At 42.2% G+C, this 13,247-nt stretch overlaps 1 protein-coding gene across 1 annotated transcript in view; it reads right to left on the bottom strand.

The window, feature by feature from the left end:
- Positions 1-3,041: 3,041 nt before the first annotated feature.
- WRN (Werner syndrome, RecQ helicase-like) overlaps positions 3,042-13,247 on the bottom strand; it is a gene marked incomplete at its 3' end in the record, with an annotated part of 39,147 nt that continues 28,941 nt past the window's right edge. Inside the window, exons 23-32 of the mRNA XM_008935501.1 lie at positions 11,735-11,905; positions 11,563-11,654; positions 10,053-10,128; positions 9,790-9,863; positions 8,411-8,492; positions 7,988-8,100; positions 6,965-7,079; positions 5,627-5,752; positions 4,284-4,446; positions 3,042-3,256 (exon numbers count right to left, since the gene is read on the bottom strand). Of these exons, the coding sequence (XP_008933749.1) occupies positions 3,042-3,256; positions 4,284-4,446; positions 5,627-5,752; positions 6,965-7,079; positions 7,988-8,100; positions 8,411-8,492; positions 9,790-9,863; positions 10,053-10,128; positions 11,563-11,654; positions 11,735-11,905 (1,227 nt within the window). The remainder of the gene's footprint in view (positions 3,257-4,283; positions 4,447-5,626; positions 5,753-6,964; positions 7,080-7,987; positions 8,101-8,410; positions 8,493-9,789; positions 9,864-10,052; positions 10,129-11,562; positions 11,655-11,734; positions 11,906-13,247) is intronic.

Genomic DNA, 13,247 nt, shown 5'->3' on the forward strand with positions numbered 1-13,247 from the left:
TGCCCCGCCCCGGAAGCGGGCGCGGCCTTGCCATGGCGACGCGCCAGGCGGCCGCCATTACAGCCCTGCCGCAAAGCTGGGAGGCGGAGGGGGCGTCGTTTCGTAATAAACTTTAGTAACTTTTACACGCGGAAAAGCAGAGCCGAGGCTGCTGCCGGAAGCCAGAGTAAAGCACACACAGACCGACTACAGTTCTCTGTACAAAAAAAGTCTATTTTGGTAAAAAAAAAAAAAAAATCTTCACTTCTATAGCTAGCTAAAAATCCCTTTTTTCGGCTCTGCTTTGGATTTCTTCATGGGGTTTTCAGGTGGAACTGTTGCCACTGAAGTTCCAAACCATTCTGGCACCTTCCTCTTAGAAGGGGGATGCGAGCTCTGAAGAAGAAAAGCAACAACATGAAAGAAGGCAAGTAGAGAGAAGGCAAGTATTTACAGACTAATTTCCCCAAAAATTACTCTGCTCCTCCCAGTCCTGCTCCCCATACTACTGAGCCTATCTCTTGCACTGTGGTGGGAAAAGGTACTATGGCAAAACAAAGCCAGGAGTTGCTGCTAGGAGATAAGTGGGTTTTCTACTCATCACCCTTCAATTATTCTTCAGTACTGGAAGACCAATCTCAACAGATGGAGACTGCTGGTGAGTAACTCTTGAGAAACACATCAGGAGGACCAACCTACAGCTAGAAGCGAGGTCTCTCCACTGCTTGCATTGAGGCATGCATACAGAACTCCCAGCCCAAGCCTGAGTGCAGGAGGAGGGATTCAGAAACCATGACATTGATCTTGCTTTGGTCCTGTGTCAAAATAAAGGGGCTTTGCTTGGCACTGATGTTCCAAGTTCTCAGTCACCAGCAACCCAAAAGATTATGTCATAATGTGTTTAAGTGTTCCAAATCAGTTAGCTACTGTGTTGTTTAGAAGTGTAACACCTACCCAACACCAACTAGACCATGGATAATGGTTTGTCTGCATCATGACTGGCACTCGCCTCAATGTCTAGCTTCAAAGTGAAGAGAGCTGTACAGCACAGTGGTGGTCAGAGCCACACGAGCTCCCTTGAGAAAAATCCCCCTGTGCATTTGCTCATACAACTTGTGCTTATATTAACAAGAGTGCACAAAATTAGTGGGATCAGAGCACAACCTCACACAACCCTGTAGCTTGAGGTGGAAGTGCTGGAAGCATCTGCCACTAGATGGCTGACAAGATGTACTGGGGAAAAAAATTCCTGTAGCAGGCTGGTGCTGTGAGAGAGGTGGTTTTGAGCATAGCAAGAATAAAAGCAGTGTGACATCACTACATCAAGGCTATTAATTAACAAGAGAAGTTGGCTGGCAAGCCAGGTTTTCAGCAGGGCAGAGAACCCAGACTGAAGGTGAAATTTGGGGTTGTTCAAGATCAACACCCAAAGGTGTGGAAGTAATGAGTCTGTAATTATAAACAGAGTTCCAACATTGCTGCTTAATGAGGTCACAAGCTATTTCATCACAAAATCTGAGCATGTGAAGCACACCTGCATCAAACACAAGGGAACTGGAACTTGTATTTGGCATATTTTTTGCAGTGGAGAAAATGCTTCCTCTATGCCTCCAGCTCTGAGAACTTGGAATAAAAGCTTCTTACTCAAGTGCTCTGTTTTCAAATATCTTTCAGTTAAGATGTCAGCTCAAAACAGCACAGGAGTATTAACTTGTGATTTTTATCTAATGCTGCTGGTCAGAGGTTGTGACAACCAAGCTGAGATTTTTGGATCAACTCTGTATCTCCACGTTACCAAAAATACCAGAGGCTTTGTTGCAGTAAGAAATATCCATTTACCAAAGCTGAAGGCACCACTGGCAGGCAGGTTTTCTCTGCTCTTTCCTTCAATGCTGGATTGATTAAATCAGCCTGTAAAAGCAGCAGTCATGTAAAGCTGTTAAAATCCAAGAATGTTCATTAACAGATTGAAATGCTGTTTGCTACAGGGAATTATTACAATCAGGATATCTTCTGAAGGAGGAGAAGTAAATGAAGACTATTTGGATTAGCTGTCTACTCATTTGTGCAATATTAATTTGATTTCTAATAGCATGTCATTCCTGTTATTAGCTCCAGCAGCTAACAGCAGCAGCAAGAACTGTAATTAGAGATCATGCAACTGGACTGCCAGGAGGTCAACTGCAGGAAAAAGGAAGCTCAGACAGATATTGTAGAAACCAACAGCACTCAGAGATGCAAGAAACAAACCCATTTGGCAGAACAGCAAAGCTTGAAAAACTGGTCTGAACCAGAGAGAAAGAAAACAACCCCCAACCCTGCAAGGAACAGACAAAATCCTGGTGCAGGCAACAGAATGACTGAGAGGTTTATTTGACTTTCTTTGTACCATTCCCACCAGTAGCCACTCAGTGCAGGGTGACCTTTTGGACACAGTGCTGACCTGAGAGACATGGAAAAGCCAGCCAAGGGCTCAGACTAGCCTGCCCTCTCCAACTGCAACAAAGATCTCCTCATTTCCCAAGATCTCCCCCCCCCTTCAGTGAGTCAGACTTACAGCATAACACTTTTCTTACCACAGCTACACCCAGCAGCTCCAAGCAACAGAGGAACCCAAGAAAGACTGAGACATTTCTGGCAGGCAGTGCCTCTGACTTTTCATGTTCTCAGCTTTTCTGCTCTCCTATAGCTTTCTGCACAATAAGGGAATCACTTTTCTTACATCAGGTTGGCAATCAGGTCCCAATGCAAAGGCAGAACATAGACTTCGTGGCTACAAAGGCTCCAGCTTACCAAAGGTTTTTGTACTGAGAACTTGAAATTCCAGCTTTTTCTACCACTTCCCCAACTACTCTTAGTCTGGGATTTTACAGGGGACCTTTTGCATCCACATCCTGAAGGACTGGAGAAAAGCAGCAAGCATTCATCCCTTGTCTCCAAGGCCAGAATTAAGCTGCAGTTATGATGGTCTACAGTGATGGACCATCATGTGCCTGATCTTCCTGGGCTGCATATCCAGGACTTACTAGGGTAGAGTTCACCTTATACCTTCTTTTACTAACCTTTGGTTTACTCCACAATGCATCTTTCCTGCTTGTTGGATCTGCTTCTGTTTTTTCTGGCTGCCCATCTGACCACACCAGCATCCTTTTGACGCTTGAGCCATCCTGAGACTTATTTCTATCCTTTTTCTCCAATAATGCAATAGTCATCTTGATGAGATACAGTTCAATAGTTGCAGGAACAAGTTTTCTAATAGCTTGAATTTTGGAGGTGTCTTGGAAAAAAAAAAATACAATATTGTTTTTTTCATCCTCTTGTCCCTTCTTCAGTTTTCTTTTGTAGAACACCAAGTTTTAGAACACAAGATGTTCCTCATTAAAGCACAGGACAGATAAAGGCATGGAAAGGAACCAAAATTAAACAATGTATGAGTTGGACTCATAAGAAAACAGACCACATGTTCATGGGATAACTCTACCTCACTGGTGCTCAAACTTACTGTCCTCAAACTTAGACTAAAACATCAGCATAGCCTGCCTGTAACTCACGTCCTATCCACAATTTTCTCTTATGGAAGGCTGTATTAGCTCAGGCTAAAAAACCTCTCTCTGCCTTCATAAATATAATGCCATGCCAGTTCTCCATTCCACTGTAGCACTACATTTCATCTGGGAGTCAGGTTGAGCCTCTAACTGGTTCTGAAAAGACCCAATAATCCACAACAGGACAGGAGGAGTGAAGCTGGCAAATCAGCAAACCTAAGAAATTAAACTACTCTAAGTACCTTGGTCTCAGAACCACAAGTCTGCAGACTGTTATCTTTAGCCTCTGAACTAGCCCATGGCACCAGATGACAGTGTTAAGAGAACTGCTTCTCCTGGACTTGGCCTCTTTGTCATTAACAAATATCTTGCAGAGAAATTGCAATGGGGAAACTCTGCAGCTCTTCTTCAGCATACTTTCTGGAGATGACAGCACTTGGAAGCAGACTTTGTCAGGCTGATGCAATGCTTGAGTAAACACAGATTTAAGACTGATGCCTGAATTTTTCCAAAAGCCATAGAAACAAGTGGAAGGATTTGTAGAGAGCAACCCTCTTTTGGTCTTTAATGAAACACTATTACTTTATTTTACAACATAACCTTGGAAGGAAAGCAACGACCCTGGCATTGCCATAGCCACAGGCCTTTGAGAAATTATGCATTCTACCTAAATAAGCAACCAAGCTGTCAAGTTTTTCATTCCCCTTCATCTGTATGCCAGTGTCATGAGACGCTTCATATAAAGGCTGTGATGCTCACCTGAGGCGATAGGAAAATTACAGATAACATCAGTGATACTCTGTTGAACTTCAGGAGTCAAACCTGCTCGCTCCAGGTTGACAGGGTAGCCAGCTTTCATTGCCTGGAGCAGGTGAGTGCCCACCTCAGAAACAGGCAGAGATCTGCTCTCACTTATAGTCCTCTAGAGAAACAAAGGCAAAAGGAACTGAGTTAGAACTGAAAGTTCAAAAGCAGGCAACCTCCCATTTCCAAAAAAGCAACCAAGGGATACTGGTACACAGCAGTGCAGAGCTCCCCAAAGTGCTTCGTTGCACCTAATACTGCTCTCATTTCTTTTCCAGCTTGTAAAAAGCATTTTCCTCTTGAGACTACTACTTCTTAGCTCAAGTGCAACATCTCAGCTTGAACTTAATTCAGATGAAGAGAGATTCTACACAGGCAGGGTGCTGTGTGACCACCTCAAAGGCTTGCTATAGCTCACATGCCTTGTCAGAGCACTCGCTACCACCCCCTTCCTCGCAACAGCAGGTGAGCCCCAGCAGTTTCTAGCACAAAGTAAAATTGCTCCCACCTCCCAGCTAAGTCAGAGTATCAAGCCAAGTCCTACTTCATGAGATTTCTGTGTCAAAGCTTCAGATGTCTCCTGCTACACTGCTGTGATGCACCTCACTTTCCCCAGTGGCCCACTTGATCCCTAACATCTGTGCAGAATGTTGATAACAGCACTAAAAAAAAAAAATTTCCCCTCATTTTTATATCTGTTAGATGAATTCTTCTTTTAAAACATTTCTCCTGGAAAAAAAGTATCTCAAGCTTTATCTCCCTACACTTGTAGCTTTTCAAGGAGAGATTTCTAACAGGTTACTTGCCTTCCCCAAAAGACCAGGTTCCAGGCTTCTGGTTTCCCCCCAGACAATACACATACAGTGCTTATAACCACCAGGATTAGTAGATATAGAGCATCAAGTTACCGACTAATAATGATACAACTGTATCTTGTTTATTAGTCCTTAGGTACACTTAACTGACAATGTTTGCCCATACCCTTGGGAGGGGCACACCAAACCTCAAAACAACTTCAGTTTCCTATTGTAGAATTAAAAAGCAATAAATAAAACTCTTATCAAAAGAGCTCATAAGGCTCATCTTCATACGACACATGCCCTGTGGCACTTCAGCAACTTAAATGTTAAGAACAAAAGCTGAGGAGCTACAATTTGCCTCAGCATATTTTAAGCAAACTTCTGCCACCTGCACTGGGCTGAGGATTTAAGAGAACTTGCAAATTCCCCTCCTCTACACAAAGCATCCTCACCATTAGTTTTCCAAAAAGAAAGGGAACTCCACAGGGAAGACCTTACCACAGAGAGATTTTTCTCTTGGAACAAAACATATGTGACATGCTCTGAAGGAGAGAGGGCTCTTGTACACTTCCAGGGAGATGCCTCTTTCTGATCTTCAGATCCAGATGTGGGGAATGGGTCAGTCTGAGACAGAAAGGATTTACAAGAATTATAACCCAATGACATCCAAAGAATCACCCTCCCATTACCTGAAAGAGTGACACAAATGGAGTAATTCACCTCTACAGAAGCTGCTTTTGACCTCAAGTCCACGTTCCACAACAAAAAAAAAAAGCAAAGAAGGTATCCAGATGGGCACACACATACTCCCATCTGAATGAAAGCAGTGTGGGATTGCCCAAGAGATTGGGGAAAAAAAAAAAGGCAACCATAAAAGCAATGCCCATGTCAACATAACTTCTTGGGTATTTCTCACCACAAATAAAACTATTCGATCAGTACAAACCATGGTCTTCAGCCTGCTGCTTGGCACAGGAAACTCCTCCATCTGTTTTAAACTTTTCCTCAGATTTCTTGAGAGGGGGGGAGAGGGACGACACCACCACCAAAACCCAGGAATGCTTTTGGTCCCTGCTCCTAGATTTCCTAGACTATAATAGCTTTCCATAAAGCAGAAGACTCCAATCTTCTCAGCTATTTCAAAGCAGGATTGCTGGTCTACCTGCTTTCTAGATGAGATAAATCCCTTTAACTGTAGATTTACATAGAAATTAAGATCCCCAAAGCAAAACTGCTTCATAATTCCTCTAACCCTCTTTTTGCCATGGCCCCTCCCTAGTGGTGTCTCTCACCATTGTGACTGATGAGTGATTGTGACTTTGACTCTACAGAAAATCTCAGACAGAAGAAAATCAACTGTGAAGGAGTGTTTCCAACAGCTGGAAATCTAAGGTCTTCTGCCAGTCTCCTAAGGAGAACGTTAGAAGCAGCAAAGCCCTGTCCCCCAAGGCTACGCAGTTGATAAACCATGGTGAAGGAACACCCATCATGCCTTTGGCCTCCAGCCTCAAATCACAATAACTAGCAGCAAGCTCTCAGTAACATACCACCTACTGAACACTCAACTGGGACACATAGGTGACCTTTATACAGATGTCCCAGACTTTCAAGATGACTACACCAATCTGGAACATCAGCCAGGTCTCAGTGTTATCACCAAGGAGCACAATCAGGTTTGGGAGGCCTACTTGTATGCAAGGCTAGCAAGTTTTGCCACCATGGTTGGATGGAATAGCTGTAATGAGGACAAACTCTCAAGGAGAAATCTGACATCTGTAGACCAAATTATGACTTTAAAGGCTCTTGCAAAGTAGCAGACACCTTAATAAGTCATACCTGCAAACCATTTGCTTGGCAGAAGTCCTTAATTTCAGCCAGGAGAGGGACCAACATAGTGGATTTTGCTTCAGATACACCATCAATTTTCTTCACATTCTCAACAGTTGTAGGCCTGGTTTAGGATGAATAATAAAAGCCATGGAAATATCCTGTGTCAGTGCTCTGAAACATCAAGTGTCTGTGAAGGACACATGCTTGGACTACAGATCTACTAGTCAAAACTTCATGTTGTTACTGTACCCTCATCATCTCTGCAGCTAATTAAGTTCACTGTGCTTCTGAATTATGAAGCTTCACCTTCAGGTTTGCTGCTTAATACTTTGTAGGTCCAGTTTACCATGTATATCTTTGCTTTTACCTCCCAAGAGTATGTAAGCCCAGAGCTCTTCCATGGAATAACAATATACACATTCCAAAAATAGCAGTGTCTAATGCCTTACAGCAGCTCGGGAAGGCACTTCAGATGCATTACCAGCTGAGCTGCCCCACAATACCCTCTCATACAGTGAGGAAAAGAAAAATGAAAAGTTCTTTTCCCCTCCTATGAGTGGCTGAGAGCAACACTAAGTTGTACTTATTCCTTTATGCTACACAGCTAGCTATGCAAGGTAAGGGACAGCTGACATATAGCTGACCCTTAGCGTGATAAAGGAATACTAAAATAAGGAAAACACATCAGAGAGAAGCAGATGGAAAGATAAGGATCAGTGGAGAATACACACCTTGCCCCTCAGACTGGTCAACCTAACAGGAGGTTTGGATACAAAGACAGGCAAAGTTGTTATAAAAAAAATCCCAACCAAGTGACAATAACTAGAATGACGAAGCAAGTGTGATGTCAATAACAGTTTAACTTAAACCAGACAGTGATCTACAAGGTTATTCAAGCAAACAAAGATTCTCTGGAAAAGATCTGCACCTCTACCAGTGAGAGACACTCTCCCAGCAAAAGCAGAAAGGGCATTTGACTTGGCTCCCATCCTTCTCAGTTTGTACAACACATATGCATGCTGGCTTTACCTTATTCGGGACATCTCCAACAGGATCTTATTGGTTGCCAAGACAGCTGGAGGAATTGCCTTCTCATTAGCCACCTTCTGTCTAGCAGTCAGCAACTTGCCATACAGAGCAGTCTGAAGAAGAGAGCCAAATTCTCATGAAGCAGCTCTACATCACTCATGTAGGTATAGTTAATATGAGAGGTACAGTTGTAACTTCCCTAAATTTTCCAGTACATACAGAAAACCTGCAATCCATTAATCCACCTTGACATATTTAAATCCTCTTCTAGGACTTCTATTCAGAACACCTTTGAAACATTAGGCATTGCCCAAGCCCACCACTTCAACACAGCACTGTACTCTGCAGGTTGACTGCAATTCACAGATATTCTCCCTCTTCCAAAACAAACACACATGCCCAAAACAAACAAAAAAAATTTACCTCTAATTCTTTTTCTTGGGATGAAACATCAGGTTCTGGGGGCTTCAGAGGAGAAGGTTTCACTGGTGAGCGCCCTGCAACACTAACATCAAAAAAAAGAAGTGTTAAACAAGCCCTGCATTAGATAAACTTACTCAGAAACTTTGCACAAGGCTGTGGGAGTGCAGCAGCCCAACTTATTTTGCCTGCTGACAGCACCGTCAGACTGTGCTTTGGTACCTCGTGCTAGTGCTGCACTCACACAGGACTTGAGCTGGTTGGGGCAGAATCAGCAGCATCCCTAATATAACAGAATGATCTTTTGCCTGTCTGATCTTTTAACTTAAAAATAGCTTGTTACTGTACAAAGCTCAAGCAGATTAAATTGCAGCTTTGAGGGAAAATGGGAACAGTAATCCTGGCTACAAAGAGCTAAAAAATCCCAGCGCATCAGTGACAAGGACACAGCTGCTGTGAGCAGAATTAGCTGATGTTACCACTAGGCATGACTGCCTATAGAGCAGCACCACAGCTACCAGTCCATGGCCTCATTTATTTTGGGATATTTACCCCAATCAGACTTCTATGATTACACTGTTAGCAAACAAGCTGGAGTAAGTGGGTCCTTTCCTAAGCAGAGCATGAAGTAACAGTTGTTTTTGATTGTAGCTGCCACTAAAATTATTTTTCTTCAGGTGGCTGCAGTGCTAATTATTCAACTTAAGTGACATATCCTATTTCTCTGTCTTCTGCTAGCACCAGGCTGCTCACCTGAAGGAGGAACTAAACTGCTCAGAAACTCAAGGTTTCTGAATCTAAAGCACCAGACAAACCAGGGAAACAAATTGCCCCTGCACAAGGCTTACGTTCAGTTCTGCCAGCTTTAGGAGAGAGTCACAACTTGGTCACTTGTTTGCCTGAATTATATTGGCAAACTGTTGGAAAAAATTGTTCTCCATCTCTTTTAAATCATCACAAATTTCAATCCCTAACAGTTTTCAACCATCACATCAATTACAAACTAAAAAACCATAGGCCCAGTAGAAGCATTCAATATATATCTGTTATTGCTCAATTTTTATCAACATATGCTATTTTTCTTGCTTGTATTTCAAGTAATACCAGTGAGAAAGTTCATACTTCATTAATCAGTAAAGCTTGCTTTGCCTGCGACACCACAACTTGTCAAATTCAGCAAAGCCTGTTAAATGTTATAATAGTTCAATGTTTTGAACATATCATACAGCAAATTTTGAGTACTTGTCTTTTTTTAATATATTGAACATTTTTTTCCATCACTTCACACCAGGGAATGCTGGTTTTAAGGATCATCCTACAAACAGTATCCCTATTAACACAGTCAAAACTAAATAATTCTGTTTTAATTTAGAATACTGTACCTGCTAAGCATGTTATTGCTTCTTGGAGGAGTTTTACCTTTTCTCTCATATGAAAACATATCATACAGAGACATCTATAAAAAAAAAAAAAATAGGAGAGCAAGACAAACAAATACTGATTCACCAGTCTTTCCACTGAAGTTGCCATTAGCAGCAAAATATTAATTTATGACACCATGATAGACTTGCAAGATATTTTTTTTTTTTTTTAGTGTGAGCAAGGATGGACCACAGAGAGCATAAGGGGTTGTCCTTCTACAGACCTGTTTGACCGGTGACTGTGTTGTTCCTTTACTGTCTGGTGAGCGCTGCGTGGAGAGCACAGGTGCAGGTCTGCTGCTGTAATAAAGTAAATTATCTATCTTAATAAATGAGACCAAATCATTTGTACAGTGACACTGCCATTTTGGAAAACAAATCCAGCATTTTGCTAAGCAAATAAATTAGAGCTTGGTACAGTGATATCTTTGGCACATAAAAAGCTCTTACTGATTTTTACTTATTAGAATCACCTTTCTTTATGAAAAAACACTGAGAAGCTCAAAGCTTGTTAATGAAAAAAAACTTTAAAAAGGAACAAGATTCTAATCTTATGAAAGGAACACAGACTTTTGGTGACTAAAATGGAACTGTGACAAAACTTGAAAAAAGATTCAACTTTAAAGATCCTATTACTGGAGAAAACCAACTCTTCAGTTTGCACTAAGCACACAGTTTTTGCTGTTGCTTACTGTTTAACAACAAGTATTTTTTTTCCTTCTAGGGTATCTGTAAACTGTACCTGAGACAACAGTAGAATACTAGAAGGCAAAACAAAATCTGTACTTTGATTACCCAACTTACTCATTTTTTAGCAACACTAGGACAATCTAGACACCAGAACTGGCTCTTAAGGCCAGCACTCAAAAGCTTTGTTCTAACGTTTCCTGGACAGCAAAGCCTCTGCAACCACCAGTTCATTCTCTTTTAGTTCAAAAGGTTTGGTCAGAATGAGTGTTTGTGAAGACCAACACAATGCCATTTATTAAAGATAAGCAAACCTTCACATGCTATTTTCTTGGAGATATATACTCCAATAGCAAATACCTGACCATCACTGAAAAACACCCCACTTTTGCAGCCATACTCACCAAGAATTTAAATAGGTAAAATTTCAGAAAAAGAAACAAAGATCAACTATTACACATTTGTGTTGAATCAATTCTTGTTAGAATAAAGGCTTTTCTGTTTCTTTCTCAGCTTAAACTTTATGAAAAAGTAGGTCAAGTGCATAACTGGGAAAAAAAAGTTGTTAGCTGCTCTGTTTGACGTCTCCCAGTTTAATGCATTAGCATTAGAAAGAACATATATCTTGATGGATTTGCCTCTGTTTCATGTCTTTAGATTATTATTTTCTCCATGCGGATGCTGCTGCCAGGCTACACCAAATCACTGATGAAGACACTTGACCAGTTTTGGTAGTTTCTCCACACAATGTTTCCCCGCTAATGTCCCCAGTTACACGACCACCCGATTACCCCCACTGAAGACCTCAGTGATGAGGCACTGGCAGATTTAAGCTGGAGCCATGCACTCATGGAGGGCTAGACAATGTGTCACCTTTCACATCACCAGTCAGAAGTGTCTACCCAGACACTCCCACTGACTTCATTTTGGTATTACGATACTGCTTAAGGGAAAAATCAAGTGATCTATGTCCAGCCTGGCTATCTCCAGAAATTGATCCAATATTAATCAAAATAGCACTCAGGAGAACACATGTACTACAGTTACCTTCTAGGAGGTTGCTGCACATTAAGGTCTTCACTGGACTGTAACAGAAGGCTTGGATTTGAGGCAGACGCAGCTTTTAGCCAATTTCTGCCCTGTAAGAAATAAACCGTGTGCCTTAGCTACAGGTTACTCAAGAGAAGCTTTTGATGGGTAGTTCCACGCCAAAAAGTACCTTCTGGGTAAGCGCACATGTGGTTGCAAATTTGTTATACCCCGACACTTCTCTGAGGAATCCTTCCAGTATCAACTGTTGGCAGAGAGATTTCCACCAGTTCTCCGGCAAGTCTTTTCCACTACCAAAGAGAGGGTGTCTTCGGTATTTGTTTGGCAAGCGTTGGGAATTCTGAAATTATGGGAAGAATTGGTCAGATTTCTCCAGTCCTTGTTGAAGAAAGTTTCCAATATAACCAGTAAACCAAAAATTTGTTGCGAGTAGCATGTTCCTCAACAAGGTTTCTCCACAGGAAAGCTTTACAGAAAACACACTAGCCAAAACATTATATTTTAAAATGACAAAAGCCACACCTACAACAACTCAATGATGAGAGCATAAACGAAGCCTACTGCCTCAATTAATGTTGCCTGAAGAGCAGCTTCACTTATAACAAGATCACAACTTTATTTTGCAGTCAGACCTGACACGAACTTGTACTTAAAGTCACAGGACTGTTACAACATCTCCCTTCCTATGTGGGGGAGGTTACGTTAATAATCCAGTCATCCACAGCAGTGGAGAGAGTCACATAGTGCCATCTCTACTCAACCAGTGCAGGTCAATCTTACATTGCATGAGTTCAGTGTCTTCAAAAGTAAAAATAAATTCTCAAGTCCCATTTAAGTTCCAGGACAAGCATACAAAGCCAGAAGCAAGCTCAGATGTCTGTTCTACCTTTGCTTCTCTGGCCTTCATTGCAAAGTGGTTTTCGTCTGGGTTTTATTTTGTTTTCAAAAGTGGCCTATTTACTAATCTCTTACCAATGGTTCAGACTAAAAAAAGCTGACTAGCTCCTGTCTGATGGTTCTCACCCCCCTGAACTCAGTGCCCAAATGGATGGCAATGGGCTAGAGCCCTTTTCAAAAGAAAAACTCTTGGCATGAGCCTGAAGTTGAGAACTTTACTGAAATAGGGAGGTAGCAAAGGATCAAGCATTAGTAGGTGAAAGCGTCAGAACAAGTGTCCCAGCACAAGGAGGACGTGGAGCTGTTGGAGTGTGTTCAGAGGAAAGCCACAAAAACGATCAGAGGGCTGGAGCAGCTCTGCGGTGAGGACAGGCTGAGGGAGTTGGGGTTGTTCAGCCTGGAGAAGAAAAGGCTCCAGGGGGACCATACAGCAACCTTCCAGTACCTGAAAGGGGCCTACAAGAAAGCAGGGGAGGGACTATTCACAAGGGTTTGTAGTGACAGGCCAAGGGGTAATGGCTTTAAGCTAGAGAAGGGGAGATTTAGGTTAGATGTTTGGAAAAAGTTCTTCAGTATGAGGGTGACAGACCACTGGAATAGGTTGCCCAGACAGGTGGTGGAGGCCCCATCCCTGGGGACATTCAAGATCAGGCTGGATGAAGCTCTGAGTAGCTTGATCTAGTTGGAGATGTCCCTGCTTATTGTGGAAGGGTTGGACTAGATAACCTTTGGAGGTCCCTTCCAGCCCAGACATTATATGATTCTATGAATGAAGTTCCAGTTTA

The sequence above is a fragment of the Merops nubicus genome, unplaced genomic scaffold, assembly GCF_000691845.1.
Source record: "Merops nubicus isolate BGI_N331 unplaced genomic scaffold, ASM69184v1 scaffold47570, whole genome shotgun sequence".
Lineage (NCBI taxonomy): Eukaryota > Metazoa > Chordata > Aves > Coraciiformes > Meropidae > Merops > Merops nubicus.